Below are 14,630 nucleotides of genomic sequence, written 5' to 3' on the forward strand. Positions count from 1 at the left end.
TTTTTCCCTTGTAAAGTCAATCCGGGAACATACATACAATATACAAAATTCACAAAACACTAGATACAAAAAATACACATTTAATTATTTAATTTTTTAAAACCCATGAAAGTATAGTTGTCAAACTAATCACTGTTCATTATTAGTCATAAACTGCAGTTTTTCAGAAACAATTATCATTTGTTCTATCAAGAGACGACATGAATATGATTGTAGTTTATCTATCTTAATCACTAACTAACTAAAAACGTTGTAATTTTTAAAAGGGTGAACAAACTAGAGAACATTATCCAATTTTTCAAAATTTGTAATCGAGTTCGTGTCGGAATATGTATATTATTGATTGTATCTTACAGGCGCAGGCCTCGTAAAATTATGTGAAACACCCTGTATTGTAGGTGTAGTTAAAATCTCTTGGAGGATGTTAACGTTAGTGTTGTCGACTAACATTCTTTAAACAAAATTTTATTGAATCTTAACAAGAGTAAAATATACTTAGAAAACAATCTATTTTTAATATTGTGCCTAACTAGAAAAAATACGTAAAAATTTATTCAAAATTCACATTTAGAAAACATGAATTCCACTATAAATTTATCTCTCATGAATCTCAAAAAAATGTAAAAGTCCAACCAAGTGCTTATAAGTTTGCTGCATGTGACAGGTCTGTGGGTACAGTTGGAGACAAAATACTTTGGTCGTCAATGTCACTTGAGTGACATTAAATTGTAAAGCATGCTTTAGGACTGTTAACCTTATTTTATTGTCTATCATAGTTGACAAATTGTGTGTACATATTTTTGATAGGAAAATATAATAGCTGTCATTAATTTGAAATTGTCATTTATTTTAACGTTAAAGTTTGAATTACATTAAAGTGTCAGAAAAGTGACGACCAAAGTATACTCTTTTTCATATTAATGTGCATCAGGTAGGTTGGAGAAGTCTAAATAAATCTTTAATTTAAAGGCCTATTTACACAAAAAGTGCCATTAATGTCATTCAGAACAAATTTAATCACATCAATAATGACAAAAATCTTTAAGTTTGCCACACTATGTTAATTACGTTGTTAATTTTAATTATTTTTTGCTACATGAGGTACACATTTACTCGCATTTGAAAAAATAATTTTTAAGAAAGATTAAGGTTAGAATTTTCGCATGTTTGCCACCTTAAAATGATCCCTTGCGATGCACATTAATATGAAAACGATTTTGTCTCCAACTGTACCTACTTTATTCTACTAATTTTCAGTTTTTCAAAAATCGGGTCTATTTTGTTTTTGGGAAAATATTATTAAAACAGAGGAGCAGTTAAAAATATAAGTTATAAATTCGATTGGTTCTCAAATTTAAAACTTAGTAATATCCAAAAAAAATCATACACAAAATCAGTGACATAATATTTATTTAAGTATTTTAACTTTGCTAAAATGAAGCAAAAATATTTCAAACAAATGAGAAGTTCCAGAATACAAGGACAACTGTATTTAAAGAGAAAGAGACAGCTGGTAGGTTCTGTTAATAAGAATAGGTATAATAAAAAAATGTATTGTGCTAGTACAGTAATCACTCAGTGGCTTGGTCATTTGTAGAAAAATAGTCTACGGTTTTCATTAGTATTGTTTCTTTTCGTTTTACTACTATTTGATTACAATAATAATCAATCCAAACTTGAAAAAATAAGTTTTGTGTTCGTATTGCTACAATAATTCGTTTGCTTCTAGAATGGGCTTGGATTTGACATAAATGTGTTGAAACTGTATTTCGATTAATAAGATTTCTTAATTGAAAGTTTTGTTTGAAAACGGCTATTTTGTATGCAAGTAATGTAGAGCATCATATTTTAAACTTGCTCCAAATGCCATTTGGTTGCTAATTTATCCCCAATCCGAGCGTTTCGTTGTTTGGTACTGCTGTCGCGTGCACTGCAGCCAAAGCCTCTCTCCACCCAATAAAACGAAGAATGACGGCAGTCAGAGTGAATTTTAACAGCGATTAATGTACAGTCTTCGAAAATGCACCGGTACACGAAAGTAAACCGGTCGATTCAGGTAAATGATGGCCGGCTGTTCCGTGCTTTGTTTTATTATTATTTTCGAGTCGCTGCTTTTTCTTTCTATACACCACATGTGATGATCATAATTATTGCAATGATTGTAAAAATCGTTTTTTTCTTGTTCCAGAAATGAACGAGTTGCGACGTCTCGTCCCCTAGTCCTAATTAGGTGAGTTTTTGCATCTAAAATTCCTCAAAGACTGTAGCAATAATTAACAAGTTTTACAATCGTCAAAGCAAGATTGGAGATTAGCGCGTTTCGGAATGCTCCGAGTAAACAGCTGTCTCATGGGCTATTTTCCCCTCATACTTGCCGCACACACATGTAAAAGACGTGTTTTTTCGGTTCGGAGCTTCTTATTTACGATTCTATTCCTGCATAAGCAATTGCCTGCCACAGTGGGAGTTCGTTAGTTCGTTGCAGAAGATCGATGGCAGCTTCGTTTATGTAACACGTTAATAGGTGTAGATACATTATTCAAACAACAGTTTTTCCTGCTTTTATTATGTTCGCCATGTATTGAAAATTGAAGAGAAAGTTCACTTCATGGGTCAATTTGACGACGCATCGCGCTGTGGTATTTGATGATAACAACATTTTCGAGAACAGGTAGAACTCTAAAAACGTTTTGGGACGCGATATCGATCTGGACAGAGTCGGAGACATTGTCTTAAAATTATTAATCATCCACTTTTGTTATTTTTTGATTATTTGATTACGAGACAATGTTATATTCTGCGAATTGGTAATTTATTATGTGCGACTACAATATTTTTATTGTTTTCAGAGGAGAGACCTTGACTATAATAAAGGAGACCTTAAATTACTTGTGAATAGCAATGATCGCAAATACAGTGTGAACGTCCCTCTCAATCAATGCGATCATAATTTACCGACTATTTTTATTAAAAGTTGTTGGAGTTGTGCAAATCAAAGCCATTATATCAGTCATTTTTTCGTACTAAAAATCAGTGACAAATTTAAAGGAAATGAGTTTTCACTACTTTTATGTTGATTTTATTTCTCAGATCTAGAGAATATGAATTTTATATGGATCACAAAAATAAGAATGGTGGATATATTTATGTAATTTATGACTTTATTTTATATGACAGTAAATAAAAGGTAGACGTTTATGAAGAGCAAAAACACGAAATTGGAAAAGAACGACGTTTTTTAAGACTTTTTTTGCGTTAGAATGAAAAATGACAATTTCGTATCCCTGATCATTTTATTATAATTTTTTTAAAGTTAATAATTATATTACGGGCAGTGGATAAAATTTATGTTTATGCTGAAGGTTTTTTTATTTAAAATCAAAATTTTTCATTTTGAAGAAGTTGATAATTTCTGCCATGCGTTCAATTGAAGTGACATGTGATGTGGCTTTGAAATTAGGTTGGCAATAGTGTATTATGTAGTGACTGCAAATCATTGTAAAGTCTGTTTTTTTTAATGGAAATGCCAAACAGTCTTAACGTTGGCACGACTAGTAAATTCATTCATGGTAATTTTAATAAAGGGTTGGCAGTTCTGGTTTTTTGAATTAATTTGAAAACATTGTCATTAAATGTCAACACAAAAAATTGTCTAAGAAAATTTAGAGACGAAACACCAAAAAAGGAACAAATTCGGTACCGCTAACAGTTTTTAGAAATTTGGAAACGAATAGTTTGCAAGCAGAAAGTTAGAAAAAGGGCCCGTTAAAATGTAGTTGCATTTTTAGCAAAAAATTGATAAGAATACAAAATAAACATGAATGAGAAAGAACCTCGGAAAGAACGCATTTAAATTAGTGTCTTATGCATCGTTTTTGAGGAACGAGTTGAAAAAGTAACAATTTTGAAACTAAAGTGAAGAAGCATTTAAAAAATGCATCCACTTTGAGCTCATTTCAATAAATTACACAAAATTTATTGCCAATCATCATAATACCTACTTGTATCTTTTGTTAAATAATCCTTTTTCTTCAAAGTTTTTGTAGCAAGATCCTTACTTTTGTCCACAAAATTGTACTTATTTGCGGTGTGTTTCTATCAAAGTTATTAGCACTGAATTTTGTTTTTAGACATTAGATAATGATGTCTGTCCTCAGGTATTCAATTATAGCGCTTTCAAAGAGCAAACAAGCACACAAGATTTATAAAAGTCACAATTTTGGCAACATCTGAATTTGAAAACATAACCATATTTTTTTAACAAATTTTTAGGGATAAAAACAAAGAGCAAACAAAATTTGTGGCTATGGAGACAAGCTGCTACCAATTTTTTCACCAAAATTTTGTCTTGGTTACTTCCATTAAAAAAAAAACAAACTTTACTTTTTGTTGTCGAGAAGTTAGGCTTCAAATTTGAAATCATAATTTGGCAACACTGATTATCAAATACAAACATTACGATTTTCTTAGTCAACTGTCACCTGAAACTCGTCACCTGAAATAAGCTTAGAGTTAGATACATTAGATTGTTGTTACCAATAAAATTTTGTTGTTATAATAATTATCTCTACATTATTCAATGTTTCTAAAGAAATTACTTCAAAAAGAGAAAGAGTTCAGTTCCTTGAGATGCAGAGGAGTGAGTATGTTACACCATTTTGAATCATCCTGTATTATATACTATCAAATTCATAAAAAAACTAGTACATGGATTAAATTTTGCTACATGAAAATGTCAAATATCTGTCATTATGACAATTTGAATTTTTAGTTTTAAAGCACTAAATTCTTAAGTACACTTGAGTACAAAAAAAAAACGCAAATTGATTTTTTTATAATGTAATTTGGACAGTTTTTTGACATTATCTTTGTAACAATTCACAATTTCATAATAATTATCAGGCATCTTCCAAACTTCTAGCAAGTTTTTCTATGTTTTTCCATTTCGTTTGTAACACTGACTATGACACTGCATTGGCAAGACCACCAAATTCGACATTTCTTTTGTTTCTAACCTTTTTGGGAACAACCCTTTTCACACTATGTAAATCTCTTATTTTGTTTTTGACAGTTTGCGTTTTTTTGCACTCAAGTGTATGTTTTGAAAAAGACGCTAAATTGCAAATAATAGGTAGACCAACCACCACAAACGTATGTAGGGTGTTTAGTTGAGCTGTTAAAATTAGTGACCATTTAACATAAAGTACGTGGAAATGTTACACTACAAAATTTTTGAAAATTTGAGGTACAGTGATGGACAGTGAATTTCGTCCACCCCATTTCCCTGACAGATTGAAAGTGTAAATAAGTCTTTAGCTTTTTCTAACCTTGTTTCAGAATTTTGATTAACGTTTGTCATGTTGACAGAATGCTCGATGCTTCTTGCTACTTTTTACCTTTCTCCTTTGTAGTGGTACTAGTGGTAATCCTTGGTATGCCCAAAAGTATAGAGACATGTCTTTGAGACATACCTTCTTGAACCAGAATTTTTATTTTATTATGTTCGAATTTGATTAAATTTGACAATACGTATTTTAATGTCAGTTATCATGACAATAAAGCACAGACTACAGTGAATTTTTGTGAATTCACAGAAATTGGGTGGACGAAATTCACTGTCCATCACTGTAACTACGACCTTTTGCTGTCCTAGTTTTTTATGAATTCGATAGTATAGAATTCAATTTCCGAATACTATGAAACCAAAATTTGTTTTGTTTATGTGTATAATTCTGATTTTTTCAAGGTCTTTTAATTGCTTCAATTAATTTAAATTTTAAATCAATCAGCTGCATTGTAATTTACGTCAAGTATAAAATTTACACTTGAGTATAAAAAACGCAAATTGTTTTTTTTTATAATGTGTCAGTTTTTTGACGTTGTCTTTGTCACAATTCACAATTTCATAATTGTTATGCATCTTTCAAGCTGCTATCAAGTTTTTCCATGTTTTTTCCATTTCCCCATTTTGTTTTTAACACTGACTACTTATGACATTGCACTGTCAATACCACCAAATAACGCATTTCTTTTGATAATTTTCTAACCTATTTGGGAACAACCTTTTTCACACTATGTAAATCTGAAAAATTTGACAATTTTGTTTGTGACAAACTCCAGTGTATCATTTACATTAATTTCTCCTCTCTAATATTTAATTCTTTATTAGCTTTATCGACAATACAATGGATACATTTACATCGAAATTCCAATTTACATAATTGTTTGATAAACTAGTGTCGTTTAGTATTTTATTGCATAGATTTAACTTTTTGTTTCTTTTTTATTACTACTTTAATAATAATAATAATGAATGTTATCGTTATTGCCTGGGCACATTTCACAGCTAATTGTTTCACTTAAAAAAACCAGAAACACACTGAACTGAAGTGTGTCTTTCTAAAATCACAGCAGATGGTAAGCGTCTTACCATTTCTCCATCATCTAATTTTGTCTCCGGTTATAAACTCTTTGTTTCATTTCCCGTTGAAACTGAAATTTCTCGCAAGTCAACCCAAGATCGTTCACCTTATCCGACACAAGAACATCATCAAGAATTTCTTTTTTCCTCGTCGGAATTAAAGAGCCCACCCACTCACACTATCGAGGGGAGAACTAATCTAGGTCGAAGGTCAGGGACGCTATCATTTCACCAGGTCAAGTTCACCCTCCCGCCTTTCCTCTGACCTTCATTTACATTACTACATTCAACCGGTGCAGAATTTTTAAAAATGTTAACCGACAAACGTCAGTTTTATCTCTCTTCTACGCGAGGAAAACTGTGTTAATAAATAAAGAGGGGGCAGAAACGTTTTTGAGATTTTTATCATAACACAGGGCGACAAAAAAAGTCATGTCGTGACAACTTGACAAATTATATCATTTTGTTCGTCTCTGTGAGACAAATCAAATGCACTAAAAAAAATTTAAAAAGTCCACACACTTTGAACTAAATATTTTTTTTCTAATTGAAATGAATTTAAAATACTTTAACTTTAAAAAATCATTACTCAATAACTATTTATTAGGCCGATTTCCTTCAAATAAAGACCATTCTAAAGGGATGAACTTGTCCTTTAGAATGATATGCAATTTGAAATTGAATATTGGCAAACTTTTTTTCGAACAGTGTTCGAAAAAGTTCGAGGTAAATCGAAATAATCTAAGAAAAACCCTACGATTTTTTTTCATCATTACCATCGTGTAGAGCATCTCTTTATTAGTTGTAATCCAAATTTTGAAAAAAATATACCGAGTAGTTTTCAAGATATGATTTTTTGAAGTTAAGGTTTGCTAATCAAGCATTGCTCTATATAGGAGAAATACATGTTAACCTTACTTAAAATTGCATTTTTATAAAAGCATTTGTTTTAAGACTCTTCTTTTGCTTAAAAATGGTCAATTGTACCTTCTTTGTTCTAATTAGAATAAACAAAAACTGTTTGTTTACTTAAAACAAATAAAGAGTACCTGCGCACTAATTAAAGCAAATAAAGAGTTTTTTTGTTGTAAAAATGACCACTGATCATTGAGCAAAGAGGATTTAGAAGTTTAAAGCACGAGCCTTAAATATAAAGGCAAATCTTTTTTAAATCAAATCACTTTCCATTCAGATTTCGACTTGTTCACTTTGTTCTAGCTTTCTGGACTTTTTTTTTGAAAATGTTCTGAGCAAATGCTTTCTCATCACTTTCGAGTGATGTTAAATGCAATTATGCATGCATATTAGTTGTTGTGGTAACAGTTGCACACAAGAAACTGACTTATTGCATTCAACATCAGTAGAAAGTGATAGAAAGCATTTGCTGAGAACATCTTCAAAAAAAAGTTCAGAAAGCTAGAACAAAGTGAACAAATTGGAATCTGAATGGTAAGTGATTTAATTTGAAAAAAGATTTGTTCATATATTTAAAGCTACTGCTTTAAACTTCTAGATCCTTTTTGCTGAATTTTTAGAATTTTTAGAACAAAAAAAAACTCTTTATTTGCTTTAATTAGTACCTAGGTACTCTTTGTTTGTTTTAAGTAAAGAAACAGTTTTTGTTTATTGTAATTAGAACAAAGAAAGTGCTATTGACCATTTTTAAGCAAAAGAAGAGTCTTCAAACAAATACTTTTATAAAAATGCAATTTTAAGTAAGATTAACATGCATTTCTCCTATATGGCGCAATACCTGAATAGCAAACCTTACCTTCAAAAAATCATATCTTGAAAACTACTCTTTATATTATTTTAAAAATTTGGATTCTTACTAATGACGAAGAAAAAAAAATTACTCGTAGGGTTTTTCTCAGATTACTTCGATTTACTTCGAACTTCTTCGAACACTGTTCGAAGAAAAGTTTGCCAATATTCAATTTCAAATTGATTATCATTCTAAAAGCCACTCCATCCCTTTAGAATGGTCTTTATTTGAATGAAATCGGCCTAATAGTTATTGAGTAATGATTTTTTAAAGTTAAAGTATTTAAAATTCATTTTATCTGCAAACGTCACAAAAGTGACCACTTTTATGACTAAATGACACAGGTAAAAGTTTTACTTTTCAGACATAGAGTAAAAACACTGTTTTTACGCCTAGGCGTTTTCACTTTTACTTGACACTTACTTTGACATTTACCACTGTTGTCTCTTTCTTGTCCCTTTCGCTTTTTCAGCATTTTCTGGAGAAGTACAAGGTAGATTATCAGCATTCAACATTTTGCACTATAAACTACACCAGTTATTCACCAGTTAAATCAATCAACACTTTCGAAATCTCAACACAAATTCCGAAACTGACGCGTGACGTTTGTTATGATTTTATTGCAAAGTGTCCTGATTATTGAGATAATTTACTTGATTATTGGTATGTTGCTCTTTTCTCTCCATCTGAATCGTTTGCAGATAAAATAGTATATGTTATTTGGAGTAAAAGTGAGTTTATGTGGCTCAGCTGAATCCATTTGCCTCACTCCGTTCGGCAAAATGAACGTTCAGCTTCGCCACATAAACAATCACTTTTACTCCTAATAACATAATCTACTATTATTAGAAAAAAATTATTTAGTTTAAAGTGTGTGGACTTTTTGAATTTTTTTTAGTGCATTTGATTTGTCTCACTGAGACGAACAAAATAATATAAAATTTGTCGTGTTGTCACCACATAACTTTTTTTTTTGTTGCCCTACGTAATTCAATCGATGCTAAATCTAATTCAATTACATAAATAATTTACCGATAAAGAGTCGTTGTAAAGGCGTCTGTCATGACCGTTCATGGTAACAAAGGTGGTAATTAAAGAGTAAATAGCACGCCATCGCTCTGACGATTGTGATTCCTAAAAATTTAATATTTCGTCGAAATGACTCTCAAAATTATGAAATTCAGTAAAGTGATTGTTTTTTCAGGACGCCCACCATCAAAATGGGCTGAAGCCACTTTCTTGGAGGCAGCAGTTCCAAAATTCCAAAAATAGGTGAGTACGTCCTTCATTTAGCGGCCAACACTGATTTTGCCATAATTTAAAAATGCGTGCATGGCCGCCTCGTCTCTCCTCATTTCTCCAAATAAAATCTCATTTTTTGCTTTGACTTTAAAACAAATGTGAAAAAAATGACAGGATCGATAAATATCAATCGTAGAACGAATTTAATTCAACTGTCGTTTCACGCGTTGTAATTTTTCAGCATAGCAAATTGGAAATGGATAAAGAAAATGGTAAGGGCGCCGAAGGTAATTCAGGTTCCAGCAAAGTGTCAAATCCCAGCGATCCGACGCCTTTACTCGATGCAGCCAGTCTCTTTGGAGGTAAGTCTTGGAAATAGTGGTTTTAGTGAGGTTTGATCGCTGTTATCGCAGCTTACTGGCCACGGGGCGATGCGAATTCGGCCAACGCTGCTAATCTCTTCGGGGGCGGTTTTGGGCTGCCGCCCCATCCGTCGCTGCCTTTCGGGATGTTACCACCAACGACCGGACGCGGCGGAATGCCGTCTTATCCGACCTCCACGGCGGCGGCGGCCGCCTTCAGCAACGCCTACACCAACACCCTCTCGGTGGCGGCGAGCCAAGCCGCCAGTTTAGGAATACCGGCTGCAAGTAAGTGCATGCTTTTTCGAATTACCGTTAAATTATAATTGGATGGCTTGTTATGCGATACTGTTCTTTATTTTTACCATTAACATCCTTATTACTGACACTTGGAGAATACTTGATATTCTGTGGCGGCAAACGCCCAATCATTTTTAACAAAACAAGGTCTACATTTTCTTCTGGTGTTTTTAACAAATTGCATTCTTGCATAGTACGAAACTTGCAATTAGTTCACTAAAGTTGGTGGTTATGTTTTATGAAAAATGGCTTATTAACAACACTTTTTGTATTTGAAGTAATAAGTTCTTTTATCCACAATCATTCACTCGATAAAGAGTCTTTTTTATTCTTTAGATGCGTATCAAGTTATCAACTACCACTTTATCCACTAGTGAAATAAAGTAACTTTATTCCATTGTTAGCTTACTACGTTTAACCGAAAGCATATTTGGCGTGACGTTTAAATGTCAGTTTAATTTTTAATTAAGTTTGGAGTAATTTGGGCCTGTGATTGTGGATAAAACGTTGTATTGCAGGCGTGTGTTAGTCGCGTTTTATCCACTTAAGAAAATTAACCGTGTATAAAACGCTACCTAACACACTCTTACAATAAATAACTATTACTTAGTCTTGTTATGAATTCAAAATGAAATATAGTTCGCATTATTTTATTATTCGATAAGCATTTACTACCTTTTTATGTAACATTTTTGATATTTGAACAGTGTAGTTTAAAATCGCTCAGGTGGTTTTTAGAACCATCAAATTACTTTAAAAATTGCAATTTTAATATTTTTTTTATTAATTAGGGAAAGTAATTTTGTGTTTTATTGTAAGAAACGATAAAACCTGCATCTAGAATATTAAAAAATAATTAAAATCTTAAGAATTATAAGTAAAACTTGCATAAAACTTCTGTCAGATGTAGAGATTTTCTGAAGGGTTAAAGTTAACAACAATAACATAGCAGACTCAAGGTGGTTTAAAATGTACTGCAGCTTTGCCAATTTGAGCTGCTATCTTTAAATAATTATATTTTCCATTTAGAAAAATTATAAAAGCAAAACTCTGAGCTTGTATTAATTATTAACGTTTTCTTTCTCCATGTATGGAACCAAGCGGTTTTTTTTTAAATCATTTGCTTCTAAAAAACAATAATTAATATAAATTAAAGTAATGTAAAAATGTGATGAGAACGAAATTTTGTTTTGTTTTTGAGTTATGCGTTTTTTTTGTCAGAATTGCAATTTATGTTTTTTTTTCAAAAAATTAAATATAAAGTACCTAGATAAAGTAGATAGTTGTATTCTTTAGAACATAACTTTTATGAGAAAAATTGTTTTATAGTGGGTTGATTAATAAGAAAAGAATAATATGAATAATTATTTTTTTTTATAAAGAAACATAGAGATAGTCATAATAAATTATGTGTTTCATCATTTGTTATCGAATTAAACAAAAAATAAAGAGAATAATTTTTTAAAATTTCTTATTTTTATTAAAAAATACTAGCATTGTATAAATTCTGATCAAAATGATTTTCAAATTAAATTGGCAACATTGACAAAACATAGAGACAAAGGAAAAGAAAATGCTTCTACATTATTTAATGTTGTCAACTTAACTTTAAAACTGCCACTTTGATAAGAAGTTTATCTAATTTAACGCATGGTCTAACGCATTCACAACTCAAGGAATCAGTGTTTTCTGAGAAGTGATTTTGAAATTATATTTTTCGAATTAGCGATTTATATAATAATATATACAGGGTGATTCTTAAATAGACTGACAAAATTTTATCACAGCTTCCCTAGTATAAATGGAGACAAACTGTACTCTTTTTACGTTTATATTTTGTAGGGGCAAAACCCCCTTGATCCGTGCCACTTACGGCGTTTATGAATTGTTGCAATGATCAAGTGTACATTTTGATCAAATTAATACCATGGTTACCACTACCTGTGCTGACACATCAGTGGCGTACGCTTTACTTCGAAAATAACTTTAATAAATTTTATTTGGAGAACGGTTAAACAAAGAATTTTTTAAATATTTTATCCAGCATGTTCTCATTTGATACTACCAAGGATAAATTTTTGTCGGTCTATTTAAGAATCACCCTGTATACAAGTAGAATTTTTTTTGCTTCTTCTAACTGTTAGTTGGTAACATTAAACTATAATAAACAAAACTTTAACTAAACACATGAATTGTTTAACAAAACTTAATGATTTAATTAATTTTTTTTGTGACCAACAGCTTTGCTTGCTTAAGTAGTGTTCCGTTCCCAACGACGTTAAATTTTAAAAGCAGAAGTCTCATGTGAAATTCTTGTGTAACTGACCTAATTGACCAACCTTCTTCTAGTTTTGTGACAATGCGAGGTCTCATCACTTCTGTTGTCTGCGGAGGCATTACATTCCAAAATTTTAAAATATTTAAAAGGAAATAGTCTGAAAATTATCCCATTTACACGATGAAATTGTAAGTGTACGCTTTTCTTTTGAATAGGAGTGTACAATACATAGTGCTTGTCTCGGTTTACTGATGTGTAATTAATAAATAATAATAATAATGTAATGTATAATTTTAGTTGAAATTTTACACGTTAATTTATGGTCGTCTAATTTAGGATCGGAAGGTATTGTTTAAACTTTATTCAACAATATTACAAACTTCATAAAAATGCAGTGCCAATTGTAATTAGAAAAATAAGACAAAATAGTAATTTGTAGAAGTACCGTCCGATCAAATAAAAAATAAATTAGAGTAGGCGTCGATTAAATTCTACAGTTGGCAACACATTGGCTGGAAATTTTCCAAACAAACTAAAAGCGAAAATGACCATCCACCGTTTTCCTCTTGTACAACAATAAAAATGTTCTGCTCTAAAGTGAAATTATTTCACTCAAAAGAAATAAAACGCAAACTTGTCAAAGTTTCCGCTGACATATGATGTCAAAAATCAGGATTGCCATCTGAAGGATTTCAATCACCGCCTACTCTAATTTATTTATTTTTTGATCGCACGGTATTTTAAATAAAAGATGGCGATTTTTTAGTCATAAGTTGGTAATTGAAAATGGTGAAATATAAATTCAGTTATTTCCAGTTACTTAAATATTTGCTTAAAAAGAAAATATTGGACAGTTCACAAAAAATAGAATGACTGGGGTCAGTTGTGACGGTAAATTTTAACACAATATAATGAGAGATTTCATTGATTAAAAATAAAAGATGACCTTTTCCTATTTTAGGTTTCTCTCTACTTTAATATTTATTCTTTTGGGTCACATTTTTCTGTAAATTGTATGTGTAATAAATGACTATAACGAGCTGACCTATTGCCATTTTAGAAGCACTAACAGTGCCCATATCTAATTTAAAAATATCCAACCATTTTAAACAATTTCCGAGTCATTACTTCCTTAATTCCAGCTTTAATCGAATTAGATTTAGTATAAAGTGAACTTTAATGTGCGATAGTTGTCGGAATCGGCTAATAATCGGGGCCGTTCTAATCCCCTAAATCCGAAAAAGTCAGCGCTAAATTCGCTTCACCGCGTAAATCAACAGGTTATCATATTTTTCCTCATTTTTATCACCTGTATTGGTTAATAATTGTTAATTTGGGCCTAGAGTAGAGACAGTCTCGTTCCGTGAACGTTCCGGGTTCATCTGGGTGAAGTATTACGGCAAATGTAATTCATTTATTGATCTACTTTTCTCCCTCCAGTTGTGTCAGCCTGCACACACAAAGACTGTATAAAGAGGTCATAATTCATCCCTCGTAATTTCAAAAACGTATTGAACCCTCACCGGAAGCCCCATCGAGAGTCATGGTAAATCCATGTGTATTTTTGGCGGTGTTTTTGCTTGGCGTTGGAGCTTCCCTCCGTTCGTAACCTCACTTTTCGCGTCGCGTTATAAATAGCCCCCCAGCTACCCCGATTAAAAAATGCACGAAATCGATTGTTGCAGGCGCCGCGTGGTGGTCGATGGCGTCCCATCTGGCAGCTCAGGATTACCTGGCGCGTCTTCAAGCCACCGGTTTGAACTTCCCTCTGGGCAGCCCCGCCGATCTGCAGTACGCCTCATTAGGCCTACCGCCGCCGTCTCACCACAAGTCCAAGGGCTCGAAAAGCGTCGCGCCCTTACCCAAAGCCAAGGACACTCTTGATGGACGCTTGGACGCCAACTCGTCGATGCCGAACTCCAAACCCAAGTACCCGGGGGCCGGTCTCAGCATCCAGAGTATGAAATTGCCCAGCGATAAAAAGGCAAAAGTGAACGATTTGAACTATCTGAAACCGATGGACAAGAAGACGAGTGTCAGTTCGAGTGCGAAAGTGACGACGTCGTCGCCGAGTATTTTCACCAGCCCTTTGAGTCTGGCCAGTAATTTCGACAAAAGTGCGAACACAATTAGTACTCAAAGTTCTAGTGATAGTGGGACACCCACCTCTAGCATACTCAGGTGAGTGCGAAAAACCATGCTATCACGACCTGATTCATCGATTATTTACATTTGTCGTCACACATTTAACAAAATTTATCT

General features: G+C 32.3%; 1 protein-coding gene across 11 annotated transcripts in view; it reads left to right on the top strand.

Annotated features, from left to right (window-relative positions):
- The window catches only part of LOC123011632 (bromodomain adjacent to zinc finger domain protein 2B-like), a 70,080-nt gene that overhangs the window by 26,363 nt on the left and 29,087 nt on the right, over positions 1–14,630 (top strand). For 9 of the 11 annotated variants that reach the window (XM_044409167.1, XM_044409171.1, XM_044409170.1 and 6 more), the window contains exons 2-6: positions 2,189–2,230; positions 9,391–9,458; positions 9,670–9,790; positions 9,842–10,078; positions 14,054–14,549. In XM_044409167.1, coding sequence (XP_044265102.1) covers positions 9,685–9,790; positions 9,842–10,078; positions 14,054–14,549 — 839 coding nt within the window. In that variant the 5' untranslated portion in view covers positions 2,189–2,230; positions 9,391–9,458; positions 9,670–9,684. Of the gene's footprint in view, positions 1–2,037; positions 2,057–2,188; positions 2,231–9,390; positions 9,459–9,669; positions 9,791–9,841; positions 10,079–13,896; positions 13,915–14,053; positions 14,550–14,630 lie in introns of those variants that run through there. The other 2 variants (XM_044409168.1, XM_044409177.1) reach the window with 2 other exon arrangements.

The sequence above is a fragment of the Tribolium madens genome, unplaced genomic scaffold (assembly GCF_015345945.1).
Source record: "Tribolium madens isolate multiple individuals breed KSU strain unplaced genomic scaffold, Tmad_KSU_1.1 Scaffold_91;HRSCAF=231;Tcas5.2_LG7, whole genome shotgun sequence".
NCBI lineage: Eukaryota > Metazoa > Arthropoda > Insecta > Coleoptera > Tenebrionidae > Tribolium > Tribolium madens.